The sequence below is a fragment of the Eulemur rufifrons genome, chromosome 18, assembly GCF_041146395.1.
Source record: "Eulemur rufifrons isolate Redbay chromosome 18, OSU_ERuf_1, whole genome shotgun sequence".
Taxonomy (NCBI): domain Eukaryota; kingdom Metazoa; phylum Chordata; class Mammalia; order Primates; family Lemuridae; genus Eulemur; species Eulemur rufifrons.
In genome coordinates this window covers 67493681-67505878 of record NC_091000.1, presented here as the reverse complement: position 1 = coordinate 67505878, position 12198 = coordinate 67493681, and the positions used below count along the sequence as shown (strand labels likewise).

Genomic DNA, 12198 nt, shown 5'->3' with positions numbered 1-12198 from the left:
ATCTTTCTTTCATATATATGACAAAGAAAGGCCTGGGAAATGGAAAGTTTCTAAGGATTTGGGAGGAGAGGATCTCATATGTTAATTTAACAGAACAACTTCTTTAGCTTTTAAGTGCTAAGCTAATGGCCCAAGGATAGGTCAAAATGATAGATTTGTGGAGATAGGGAGGGAGAGGAAAAAAGGTGTCAGAGAGGGAAGGACTTAAAAATCATGATATAGATAACTGCAACTCTTAAGACTATATAATAGAGCACAGTAAAAGAATAACTACAGCAGCAATAAATCCATTATACCATTTATTGATGGAATTATACTGGAAATAATCACTATAAAAGAACAATCTTTTGAACAGTTTACTAAGTAAAACATTTCTTTGAAACGACATGCAAAAGATTGTCAAATATGTCAGTATAGAAGTCCTTGGATTTATAGACGGACATCTCAGCAGTGATTTTCACAAGTTCCACTCCATATCACACCAAGCAATTGTTTTGTGTGATTTTTGGGGGGATTTCTTTAATACCTGTATCTTGGAATAATGAACCATATCTTAGCTGGGCTTCTTCAAATAGATTTGCTCACATTGAAATGTATGAAAGAAGTTATTTTTGGTCAATGGGTGAGCATTTATCCTTAGCAATAAACGAAGGTGACAAACAGTTTAGCTTCTGAATATAGAATGGTCTATTCAACACTATATTTTTTCGGTAGAGTTTCTTTTTGCTCCTTGGTGCCTTAATTTCTTCTTTCTGATTGTCGGGAAAAGATAGAGGTATCGGTGAAACCGGTATTGGAGACCTTGGTGGCAGACACCTTGTTGAGACCATTTTAACCAGTGATTGAGTTGTTTGGGCAGTAGTAGGCTTGGATGAGAGTTCTTGGCATGGATTTAAAATGGAACTTTTGGGATTCTTAAAATCATAAGTTGTAATCAATTGTTTTGTTGAGGATGAACTTTTTAGAGATGGTGGTCTAGAATTCCATTTACATTTGCCAGCATTGCTCCAATTCCATTTTGAAGCATTTTGTTCAAGCTTGCAAGAACCAGAATTGCTTTTTCTTTTTTCTCGACTTTTATCTACACAAGACATCTGAAGACTCAAAGAGTCAGCAAGTTTTGGCTGTCTCACTTTTGGTATAGCTTTGGAGGAAGAGGGTCGTTCAGTAACTGCTGGAGTGCAGAAAGCAGTTTGTAGTCTTGGCCTTTCTTTTTGTATAGTCGTATGTTGTAATCTTTCCAGTTCCAGTAAACGAGTTATCAAGTGTTCAATAGAGCTTTCTGGAGGGTCCACTGTCGCTTTCCAATTTTCAGATTTTGAGAGGGCTAATTTGTGCAAGTCCAGAGCATCGAAAGGAGGAGGGAGAAAATCAGGATATGGAAATACTTCATTTGGTTCCTCAGTGAAAGGTTCTTCAACGTTTTCTATTTTTTCTGGCTTTAAGTTCAGGTCCATCCCTTTAAAATAGCTAAGTAAACTATCATTTGCTTTCTCATTTTCTGATAAATCACTTTCATCTGTTAAATTTTCTTCCACACTACTGTTTCCATATTTCAAATTCCAATTTGAAGCAGATAAAGTTTCACCACTGTTGTTTTCTATAGTTGAACATGAATTAATCCGAAGCTCATTTCTGTCCTTAAAGAAGTCTCCATCAGCATAGGGCCAGCAGAGACCTAATGGCATTGGCAGTCCAGGGTCAAGACAAACTTGCTTATCAGCTGAAGCACTTGTCAGTGAGTGGTTCAGAGTGAAGAGCCTTATAGGATTGCTGGTTACATTAAAGCCAGTTTCCACTGAAGATTTTTTGAATTCCCTTTAAAAAATAATTTAATTAATGAATGGTTTATTGACTAGAATTTAAATGCTATTAAAATGATATGATTAACCTTTATCAAAGATCAGTTCATGTTTACTTCCCAATGGCATATGTATAGCTATCTAACAGAAATGTTAATTTCCAAATATGCTCTAATTATACACAACTATATAAATTTTGTAAAGTAGAGATTCAAATATTAACTGGGCATCCCTTTGTGCAAGCACAGGTGACTAGATTATGATACCTAAACTGGCTAACTGTGGCTATCAACAGACACTGGGTTAAAATGGCTGTTATCCATTTGCCCATACCATACATGCAATTATGAAGTCTGAAAATGAGGATATCTAACTCAAACTCAAGTTATAGTGAAATGTTTATTAACCAAGAATTAGATAAAATGGAACTTTTAAAGAATGTACTTAAGTTACTTATCACAGCCTTCTGTGTTAGCCATTGTGATTTTTAACTAACACAAAAAGGAAGCAAACAACATCTACCAAACAAAAATTATCACATAGTCCCTAGTAATGTTCATCTAATGGTCCTCTTCTATTTTAGGAGTTATACTTCTAGATATTATATTAAAATGAAACTGCAAAAATATCAGGCCACAAAATACCGAGTTTCTGTATTTTTTTAAGATTACTTGAAATACTGACATTGAAAAAATTCATGCATTACTTGACATATAGTCTCCATATCTTCTTGTTTCTTTTAAGAAGCCACTTGACATTAAAGATAAAGTAATCTAGAAGGGTTTTGCAAAATACGTTCATTTCTATAGAAAAAGAGGTGGTCTGAGAAGCAAGACAATTTATATGCATGTACTTTGCAAAATGTTAAACATTAAATGAAAGTTATTTTTATTCTTTTTATTTGTTGATTATATATTGAGGAGAAAAAAAAATTTTTTAAGAGACGATGGGATCTCCCTCTGTCACCCAGGCTGGAGTACAGTGGCATGATCATAGCTCACTGAAACCTCAAAACCCTGGGCTCAAGAAATCCTCCCATCTCAGCCTCCCAAGTAACTGGGCCTACAGGCACATGCCACCATGCCTGGCTACTTTTTTTTCATTTTTTTAGAGATGGGGACTCACTATGTTTCCCAGGCTGGTCTTGAACTCCTGGCCTCAAGTGATCTTCCCTCCTTAGCTTCCTGAATTGCTGCGATTACAAGTGTGCACCACTGCACCCAGCTGAGAAAAATCTTAATAAAATATTTCATTGATTCCAAACTTCCATCTCTGCAACATTATTAAGCCTACCCAATGTTAATTGCAAATACCTCTCACACACATTGTTCTGTTTAGTCCTCACAACACCCTCATGAGATAGGCACTTTTATGTTTCACCTTTTACAGATAAGGAAACTGAGGTATACAGTGGTGAAGTTCACACATCTATCAAGTGGTGAAGCTGGGATTTGAACCCAAGTGGTGGAATCCCATGCCTGTGATCCTAACCACTGCATTCTGCTGCATCAATTTATATTTGTTCCTCTGCTACTATGATGAAATTTAATTCACTTCATTTAAGCTCCTACCTTGAAATCCTTGTTCCCATCTGAGTTCCGTCGCAAAGAAATAGCCTTTCCTGTCCCTATCAGCACCAACATTCCCTTAGGACATTAGTTACCACAATTTCCTTTAGCATTTTTTGATTTCTCCCTTGAATTTTAACATAAGGTGAGGTTTACCCTGGGCCTCACGGAGGAAAAATCCTCTGGCTAGGAGATAGCTGCTATCAAGTGAACTCTATTGCTAAAACCGGATAAAAAAGAGGCATGGAACTCAGGATCTATGAACTAAGACACTATGTAAAAGTAACACAAAGCAGTGTTTAATAAATGTCAATTTCTAAATACTAGCAAACTGCATTGTTAAGAAGCATTCTAGCTGGTTCTAATGTACATTGAAGTTTAAGAACCCAAAAATAAGAATTCAAACCCAGGAAAGGCCTGTAGTGGCTATGGGCATGGACCAAGCTTTCGAATCTCGGTTCTACCATTTGTTAGTGTTGTGACTTTGGGAAAGTTACTTGACTTGCCGCCATGCTTCAATGTCCTCATCTGTAAAACAGGATGATGATAACAGCACCTACTTTATAAGATGGTGTGAGAGTTAAGTGAATTCATACACATAAGGAATTTAAACAGTTCCTGGCATATGGAAGAGTACTTGCCTGTTACGGTTCCTTTTCCCTTCAGTGACTCCAAACTCTACCACCTAAACCTTCACTGTGAGGGCACCGGAAACTCCCATCTCTTACGCATTCTGATTATCTTGCGTCTGCAGCCACTCCCTATTTTAGGGTGAATTTCTATAGTATCCCATTATTCTCACACAATATTTTTTTCTTCTGCTTTTTTGTATCCTTGTGTTTTGAATAGTTAACTTATCTGTATTTAAATTTATTTCAGTAATCTAGGGCTTTATAAGAATAAATATTCTCTTACTTGTTCTCCATAGTACTTCCTTCATTAAGAGGATAACTCCATAACTGAAATATCCCTTGTTTACTATTCTGAGAATAGAAAAATCATGGATATTTTAGTAGCTGCATAAATATTTTAAAAATAATATTTCATGAGTATGATGAATAAAATCCTACCTGTGTTCTTTCGTGAGCATGCTCTGACAGATTAAGTTCTAGCATCAGCTGCTCTACTGGAATTTCCAAATGGTTCTATAAAGCAGCAGAAGACTTTTAAACATATTTTTTTTTCCTTTTTAAACACAATATATTTCTGTTCCCTATTCTCAAAGAATGTATAGTTTTTGTTCTAACTAAAGAATACAAAGTCCAATGATATTCCCTTCATACATATAGAAATCATTTGTTTTTACTGATTTCAGCAGAAATTAGTATACTCTAATATAATCTATGATAAATACTAACGAAACAGTGTATTAATGAGCCTTGAATATCATTAAGATTGTTTTTATTTTACAGGTAAGTGTTTTATATTTTGATCAAAAAGGATAAGGAAGAAGATTAATTTTCCACTACTTCAGAGCAAGATATTGACCATTTCAACTGCTTCAAGACATCCTGAGGGTTGAGACTACTTCCCCTTTGGCCATGACTAAAAAACACTATATTCACTACAGTGTTAATTTCCATTTATAGTATTGTTATATTGAAAAAACTTAATATAACAAAATATTAATTCAATGACCAATTTGTAGCCCTGTAAAATAGTAAAGGCTTTGATTTGTTTGAAAACTCTACAGAAATGAAATTTAAAGTTTAACTTTAGGCCGGATGTGGTGGCTCACGCCTGTAATCCTAGCACTCTGGGAGGCTGAGGCGGGAGGGTCTCTTGAGCTCAGAAGTTCGAGACCAGCCTGAGCAAGAGCAAGACCTCGTCTCTATTTTAATAAAAAAGAAAAAAAAAAGAAAAAAGAAAAGAAAAGAAAGTTTAACTTTGAGGAAGAAAACTTTTTAAAAGTACATACATATACTTTTAAAACAATATGTTTTGTGAATAATTTAAAACCAAACATTTATCCTTACCTTGTTAATTTTGCCTGAAAGAACATGTATGAAAAAAATGACAATTAATAGTTACATAGAGCTGGTTATTTCAAAACAAGCCCCCTTTAATATGAGTGATTATTCCAGCACAAACATACACATCTAGGGTTTCTTACCACCTGCTCCACTATTCCATCCAGGTGGGAGATTTTTATTTTCAGGAACAGGTACTTCTGAATCCAAATTCCAGTGAGATAAGTTCTAAAACAATATTTGTTTTAGATAAACTTAACATTAAGAAAATTTAAAAAGCTCAAGTACATAATTTTACATGTTCTTTGGGTAAAATACAATAAAAGGCACAAAGCTTCATGGCCCCCCGGCTCCCTCATTATAAGGATACAATCAGCATCTTTAAGGGGAATATAATTTTTTCTTATCAAACCATTATCAACTTGATAACATCTATTATTCAAAAAATAGAAAGGTTTTTATAATAATTTGTGATTTCATTCTCATTTTGTCAAAAATAATGACATTTTTAAAATTGATTTTAAAAATGTACTAAAATGTCCTATTCAGTGTGTCCCTGGTACACAATGGCACATTCACCTAATTTTCTGTATCTGAGCACCAGATCTGATAGCCTACAAAATCATTCCATCACCCATACAAAACCTCTAACCTCCACATTATATTCCACACTAACCAGCCCACTACTCATTCTGGATTCCAGACGATGAGAAACACTCAGGAAGTATTCAAAAGAAAGCCAAAAAATTAATGAAAAGGGAAAGGTACTAATTTCTACTGAGTATTTATGTTCCAGACATTGTGCAGAATGCTATGGGAGGAAAATATAGGGTGTATATAGGGGAGGATTATAATGATTTTTTCTGGAAAATGGAAAGTGAAGAGGTGATTAGTTTATATGAAAGTAATTTTTTAAGAATGAACTCAGTTTTCTATCTCAAATAAGAAAAGCTTTTGTAAATTGTTATCTTTTCACCCACATAGTGTGAACTCAAGCCTTTGTAAATTAAACTCTAAGCAAATGAAACGCTAGGTATTACTAGGTATCATCTCTGCACTCATACTGCATGAGGATTTAATTTACCCACAAAGAGGTATCTCCTGATAGTAAGGGTAGCTGAACATCAGAAGAGAGGCTGCAGATCATCCTTTTTGGAGGCTTTTGAAAAATAAAATTAATAAAATTGATTCTCTACTCTTTGGGATAATATATATGAGGTCTAGCTTCTACATAAGAATCACCTGGGGAACTTTTTAAAAATAATAGTTGCAAAAAAAATACTAAAGATTCTGATTCAGTAGGATGAGGATAAGTCCCAGTGATTTTTATTTTTTAAACCTCCCCAGTGGATTCTCAAGCTTCTTTCAGCTATGTAAGCCTGTTACATTAATGTGCTAAATGCACATGTGAAAGAAACATCCTTATATTAAAATGGTAAAGGAAAGTTGATGAAAACTGTCCTGTCAAGGTCATGCAATAAAATTAAAAGAACCAAATTTGTCACCTGGTAAGGAAGTTTGGTCCGCTAGTTAGCAAATTTCTTAACAGTTGGGACTTGATTATACTTTCTGATATCCCACCTTACCAATATTTGTCATAAAGTATGTGTGAGAAAATAAAAAAGCACTGCCCGATCGATAACAAGGTAGCATCTCTAACAAAATCCATTTGCAACTAGAAATGTTTTGAGATTTTCAGAAAAGCTGGCTAACTTTCCCCTTATTAAAAGAAATAAAAATTTTCTATTTGCTATTCCAAATGTGCCAAGAGGAAAACTCAGGACAAACTGCTCACAAAGCAAAAGCAGGAAGGGTATCACTACAGTAAGACTCGACGGGAGTTATGTCCCAGCAACGGGAGCTGCCACCCGAATGTTCAAGTTCAACCGCATCAGCCGTACCTCATGAGGGATGTTTGACACACGCAGGTTGGTGCCACAGTTCTCACCACGTCTTCTCCCCATTTTGTTGTAGCTGGTTCTCTGTTTCCTTAAAATCCTATACAGGTTGCGGGACAGGCACATTTATGGGTAAGGGTCAACATTTACGAAAAAGAAAGCCTGAGCTTTGACTCCCCAGCTAAGGGAGGTTAAGACAATGCTTAGAAAACTGAAGAGCAACTGTGAGGGCAGGGTGGGTGACGACAAGAAATCAACCAGAAGCAAGCAGTGAGCCAGACCAAAAAAGGACAGGGACAAAAGCAAGCTGGAAGATGTAACTGACAGGAGATTAGGAAATTAAGGTCAGAGGTGAGAAAGGAGGTAACAGATAAGAGAATGAAATTCACAGTAGGAAAAAATATGGTGAATTATCTAGAACTTACAAAACAGGGCCATGAATCGTTTTAATCATTCAAAACAAGTGGTCCGTGTGAAAGCAGGGTTAACCTTACATACTGGCACAGCCGGCACCACAGGCACGTTACAGAGACGCCAAGAGGCCCACAGGACCGAACTGTGTTTTCCACACCAAACTATCATGGTGCCTATAACACCCACTACCATTTAAGGTAAAAGTGTTAGAGAATTACAGGATGGTAGTAGTAAAGCAATCACGGGATTGAGGCATGGCTATCTGGAAAGAATCACAAATTAAAGCCACCGCAGTAATCAGTGTATTCGCTAATCATTTACAATTTATTGTGTCCTGGAGAGAAAGATGTACTCTGAAGAAAGAGGAAATACATATAGTTCAGGTATTGATCCACCTGCTGCGTGTATGCAGGGCACTGGGTGTGAATGTAGGAGGAAGGAGGTTGCCGGTTAGGTGGCGCTGCCTGGGGCCACCCAGGTGTGTGCCACGGAGGAGGGCACCCGGAGCCTGGAACAGGGGTCTGGAAACAAGGAGGCCTTGGTGCGTGCGAGTCCAGGGAAAGGCGGTTCAGGGGCTGGAGAGGTGGGGGCGGCCGTGTGGAGGGTGGCGCGGGCCCCCATGAGAGTGGGCCCCTTTCCCTAGTGGAATGTGCGGCCTCGGGTGGGGGCGGTGGCAGCCCAGGCCCAGGGCTGCAGGTGGGGCTCGCGCATGCCGGGGTCGGGCTCTTACCCCACGGCGCCGCAGGCCCACGTGTCCTCCCCGGCGTCCTCTCCGAGGGCGCTGCCGCCCCGAGGCCGGGGCCCCTCCGCGCGCCGGGCGAACGGCTTGGCGGGCGCCCCCTCCGACTCGGCCTTCCTGCAGCGGGAGGACAAAGAGGGCAGCGAGCGGCGGCCGGCCACGAGCGCCGCGCCCTCGGCCGTGAAGGGCCTGCGAGGCCCACGGGCGGGCGCCGGAGCCGGGATCCGGCCCGGGGCCCAGGCCGGGCCCAGCGAGGCCAGCCTAGGCCGGGGCTGCCGCTCCACGGGCCTCCCGAGCGGCCGGGTCGCCGGGCAACCAGCAGCGGGAGGGGGCGCCCGCGGCGGCCCCGCGTTCCACCAGGTCCACCGGTATTCGGGGGCCGAGGGGCCGTCGGCGGCCGCCCAGACTGGGAGCCGCTCGGGGGGCACCCGGCCGCCGGGCCCACAGGGCGCACGACGCTGCGGAGGAAGGGCGCCCAACCTCGGGTCCTGCCCCTGCGCCCCGTAGGGCCCCCTCAGGGGCTGCCCCAGCCACTCGGCCATCGCGGCTGGGCTGGAGCGGCGCCGCCAGCCGCCCGCGCAAAGGCCTGAGCCTCCCGGGCCTTCCGGAGTCTTCCCGGGCCTCCTCGGGCTTCCTTGGCCTTCCGGGGCCTTCTCTGAGGCCTCCCCGACTTTCTTGGACCTTTCAGGGCCTTCCCGCCCCTTCCCTGGGCCTCGCCGGGCTGCGGGCTCCGCGAGGCGGCCAGTAGGCCTTGGCACTTAGGGCCTGGCCCATGGGCCTCCTCTCCGTTGCCTGTTCAAATCCAGCCGGGAGGTTTGCCCGTCCTTCTCCAGACTAAAGTAACCACGTAGATATACGCGTGGGTATACGCAAAGGTATAACTATACTTATAATGTATTAAATAATGAAAATGGAAGAAGAAAGATATCCCTGCTGAAAGCAATCCCTATCTCTGATCAGTTTCAGGTCAGTCATTGGTCTTACAATGGGAAGAACAAAAAATTTTTTTCTGTCTGGAATACGTTTGTATCAGAGGAGCCCCATTCTGTACCTCCAAATGGATATCTCTTATTGCCGCTCCATGAAGTAAGTGGAGGGGAAGGGGAAGAGTATCTCTATGCCTCTCTATATAGCTCCCCCTTCCACATCAGTTTGATGTAGAGGAAAACTTAAAATAAATCAAAACTAATTATATATGTAAGTACGGTATATGAATACTGAAATTGCCAGTTATGTTTTTTCTAATAAAGCATTGACATTAAGGAAGAAATTTTTGCAATCATTTGCTGACGATGCTCTTATGTTCTGTCAGGTTGAACACCCAGCTCTAGATCTCTAGATTCAAACCCCACAACATTTCAATAAGCATCTAAATACACAGGTTCTTAACATCTGGGGGAGGGGATCCCATGTCCCTTTGAGAATCTTCCCGCATGTCTACCAACTGTCGAACACAATTTCAACGGGTTCTCAGATACCTGACACCCTGCTCCTGTCTCCTTCCTCTGCACTTTCCTTTTGCCTCAGAGAGGCCTTCCCTTTACAGAAGTCTTTCCCACACACCCTACTCTAGTTCATGACACCCTGTCTGTGTTCTTCTTTTCACTCTTCACAATCTTGTTTGTTTTTTTTTGTTTTTTTTTTGTTTTTTTTTTGTTGAGACAGAGTCTCACTTTGTTGCCCAGGCTAGAGTGAGTGCCGTGGCGTCAGCTTAGCTCACAGCAACCTCAAACTCCTGGGCTTAAGCGATCCTACTGCCTCAGCCTCCTGAGTAGCTGGGACTACAGGCATGCGCCACTATGCCCGGCTAATTTTTTCTATATAGATTTTTAGGTGTCCATATAATGTCTTTCTATTTTTAGTAGAGACGGGGTCTCGCTCAGGCTGGTCTCGAACTCCTGACCTTGAGCAATCCACCCGCCTCGGCCTCCCAGAGTGCTAGGATTACAGGCGTGAGCCACCGCGCCCGGCTAATCTTGTTTGTTAATCCTGCTTACTTGTCTGCTTTTTCCTTGTCTGTCTCTCCCCAGTAGAATGTAAAACTCCATGGGACTGGGGCCTTGCCTGTCCAATTTGTTACTGTATCCCCATCACTTTAAAATTGTGCTGGTCACTCCAGTTAAAATGGCTATTATCAAAAATACAGGAAATATTAATAACAAATGCTGGTGAGGAAGTGGAGAAAGGGGAATGCTTACATACCGCTGGCGGGAATGTGAATTAGTACAGCCACTATGGAAAACAGTATGAAGGAAACTAAAAATGGAACTACCATATGATCCGGGAATCCTCTACTAGGTATTTATCCAAAAGGAAATGAGTATATGGAAGAGATACCTGCACACCCATGTTCCTTGCAGCCCTATTCCTAATAGCCAAGATATGGAATCAACCTAAGTGTCCATCAATGGATGAATGCATAAAGAATATGTGGTATATGCACACAATGGAATATTATTCTCCTAAAAAAAGAATGGAATCCTGTCATTTGAAACAACGTGGATGGCACTGGAGAACATTATGTTAAGTGAAATAAGACAGAAACAGAAAGACAAACACTGAATGTTCTCACTCATATGTGGGAGCTAAAAAAATTGATCTCATGGAGACAGAGAGTAGAATGATGGTTACCAGAGGCTGGGAAAGGTAGGGGAGAGGGGGTGATAAAGAGGAGATGATCAATGGGTACAAACATACAGATAGATAGAAGGAATAATATCTAGTGTTCACTAGCACAATAGAGCAATTACAGTTAATAATTTATTAAGTGTTTCAAAATAACTAGAAGACTAGAATTGGAATGTTCCTAAAACAAACAAATGATAAATGTTTGAGGTGATGGATATCCCAGTTACCCTGGTTCGATCATTGTATACTTGTATCAAGCTGTTGTTAGAGTAGGAGACTAGGAGACAGGGCTGAGGCCAGATGCAGGGGCTTTCAGAGCGGGTGCGGGTGGTAAGCAGCCCTCCAGCAGAAGCTAACTAGGACGGGCTGATAACCACAGGCAAGAACCAGCTTCAGCCGGCCTGTCAGCTCTGTCACCTCACATGAACTTTGGCTAATTACAATATTATTTTCATTGCAGTTTTTAAATTTCTCTGCCCTTGAAATCACCATGACACTTCTGAGACAACCATATAAAGTATGAAAATGGAAGGGAACCCAATTCTAGGAATTACTACCGAAATTCTTTGTAAAAGCCAACCCCTTAGTTTTACATATTCCCTCAATTAGTAAAACTACAAAAGATCTAGAACCACTTCCTCCCAGTGCAGTTGCTCTTTTTCAACCCTGCCTGTGCTCTCTCCTGAGGATGTACTTTCACTTTCAATTAAAAAAAAAAAAAAAAATGTGTCACTTGCTTGGCTTACATGGTGCCTCCTGAAATTCTTTTCCCTACAATCACCAAGAATGGGGAAAAACCTCCACTTGGAGGCCAGTAACAGTGTCACATGTGCTCCATAAATATATACAACTATTATGTATCCATAAAAGTTAAAAGTAAAAAAAAAAAATTAAAAAGAAAACTGTGCTAGGCACATGGTAGAATTATGATCAATATAGGTGAATGAATAAGATTTGGGCAGGCCTCGTTCCCTGCCGCCTCCTTGGAGGTTTCCTTTCTGGGCCCTCTCCTCCTTCAGCTATTTTCCATGTGGCTGCTCTCAAATACAGACCTGCTCAAATGCCCTCCCAGTGTCCGAAGAAAAAAACCTGAATTCTGCAGCCGGCCTTTTAAATGTCTGCTCATTGCCTTTCCAGCCCCTACTCTGTGTCAAACACATCAGACATTTTACAATTTGC

General features: G+C 40.9%; 1 protein-coding gene across 1 annotated transcript; it reads right to left on the bottom strand.

Moving 5' to 3' along the window:
• Positions 1-286: 286 nt before the first annotated feature.
• FAM217A (family with sequence similarity 217 member A) lies at positions 287-8684 on the bottom strand. Its single transcript, XM_069493513.1, has 7 exons — positions 8388-8684; positions 7242-7338; positions 5484-5568; positions 5347-5360; positions 4441-4515; positions 4286-4353; positions 287-1818 (listed from the first exon to the last, which is right to left on the bottom strand). The coding sequence occupies exons 2-7, from the start codon at positions 7302-7304 to the stop codon at positions 606-608; spliced, it is 1518 nt and encodes a 505-aa protein (XP_069349614.1). The 5' UTR covers positions 7305-7338; positions 8388-8684; the 3' UTR covers positions 287-605.
• Positions 8685-12198: the final 3514 nt, after the last annotated feature.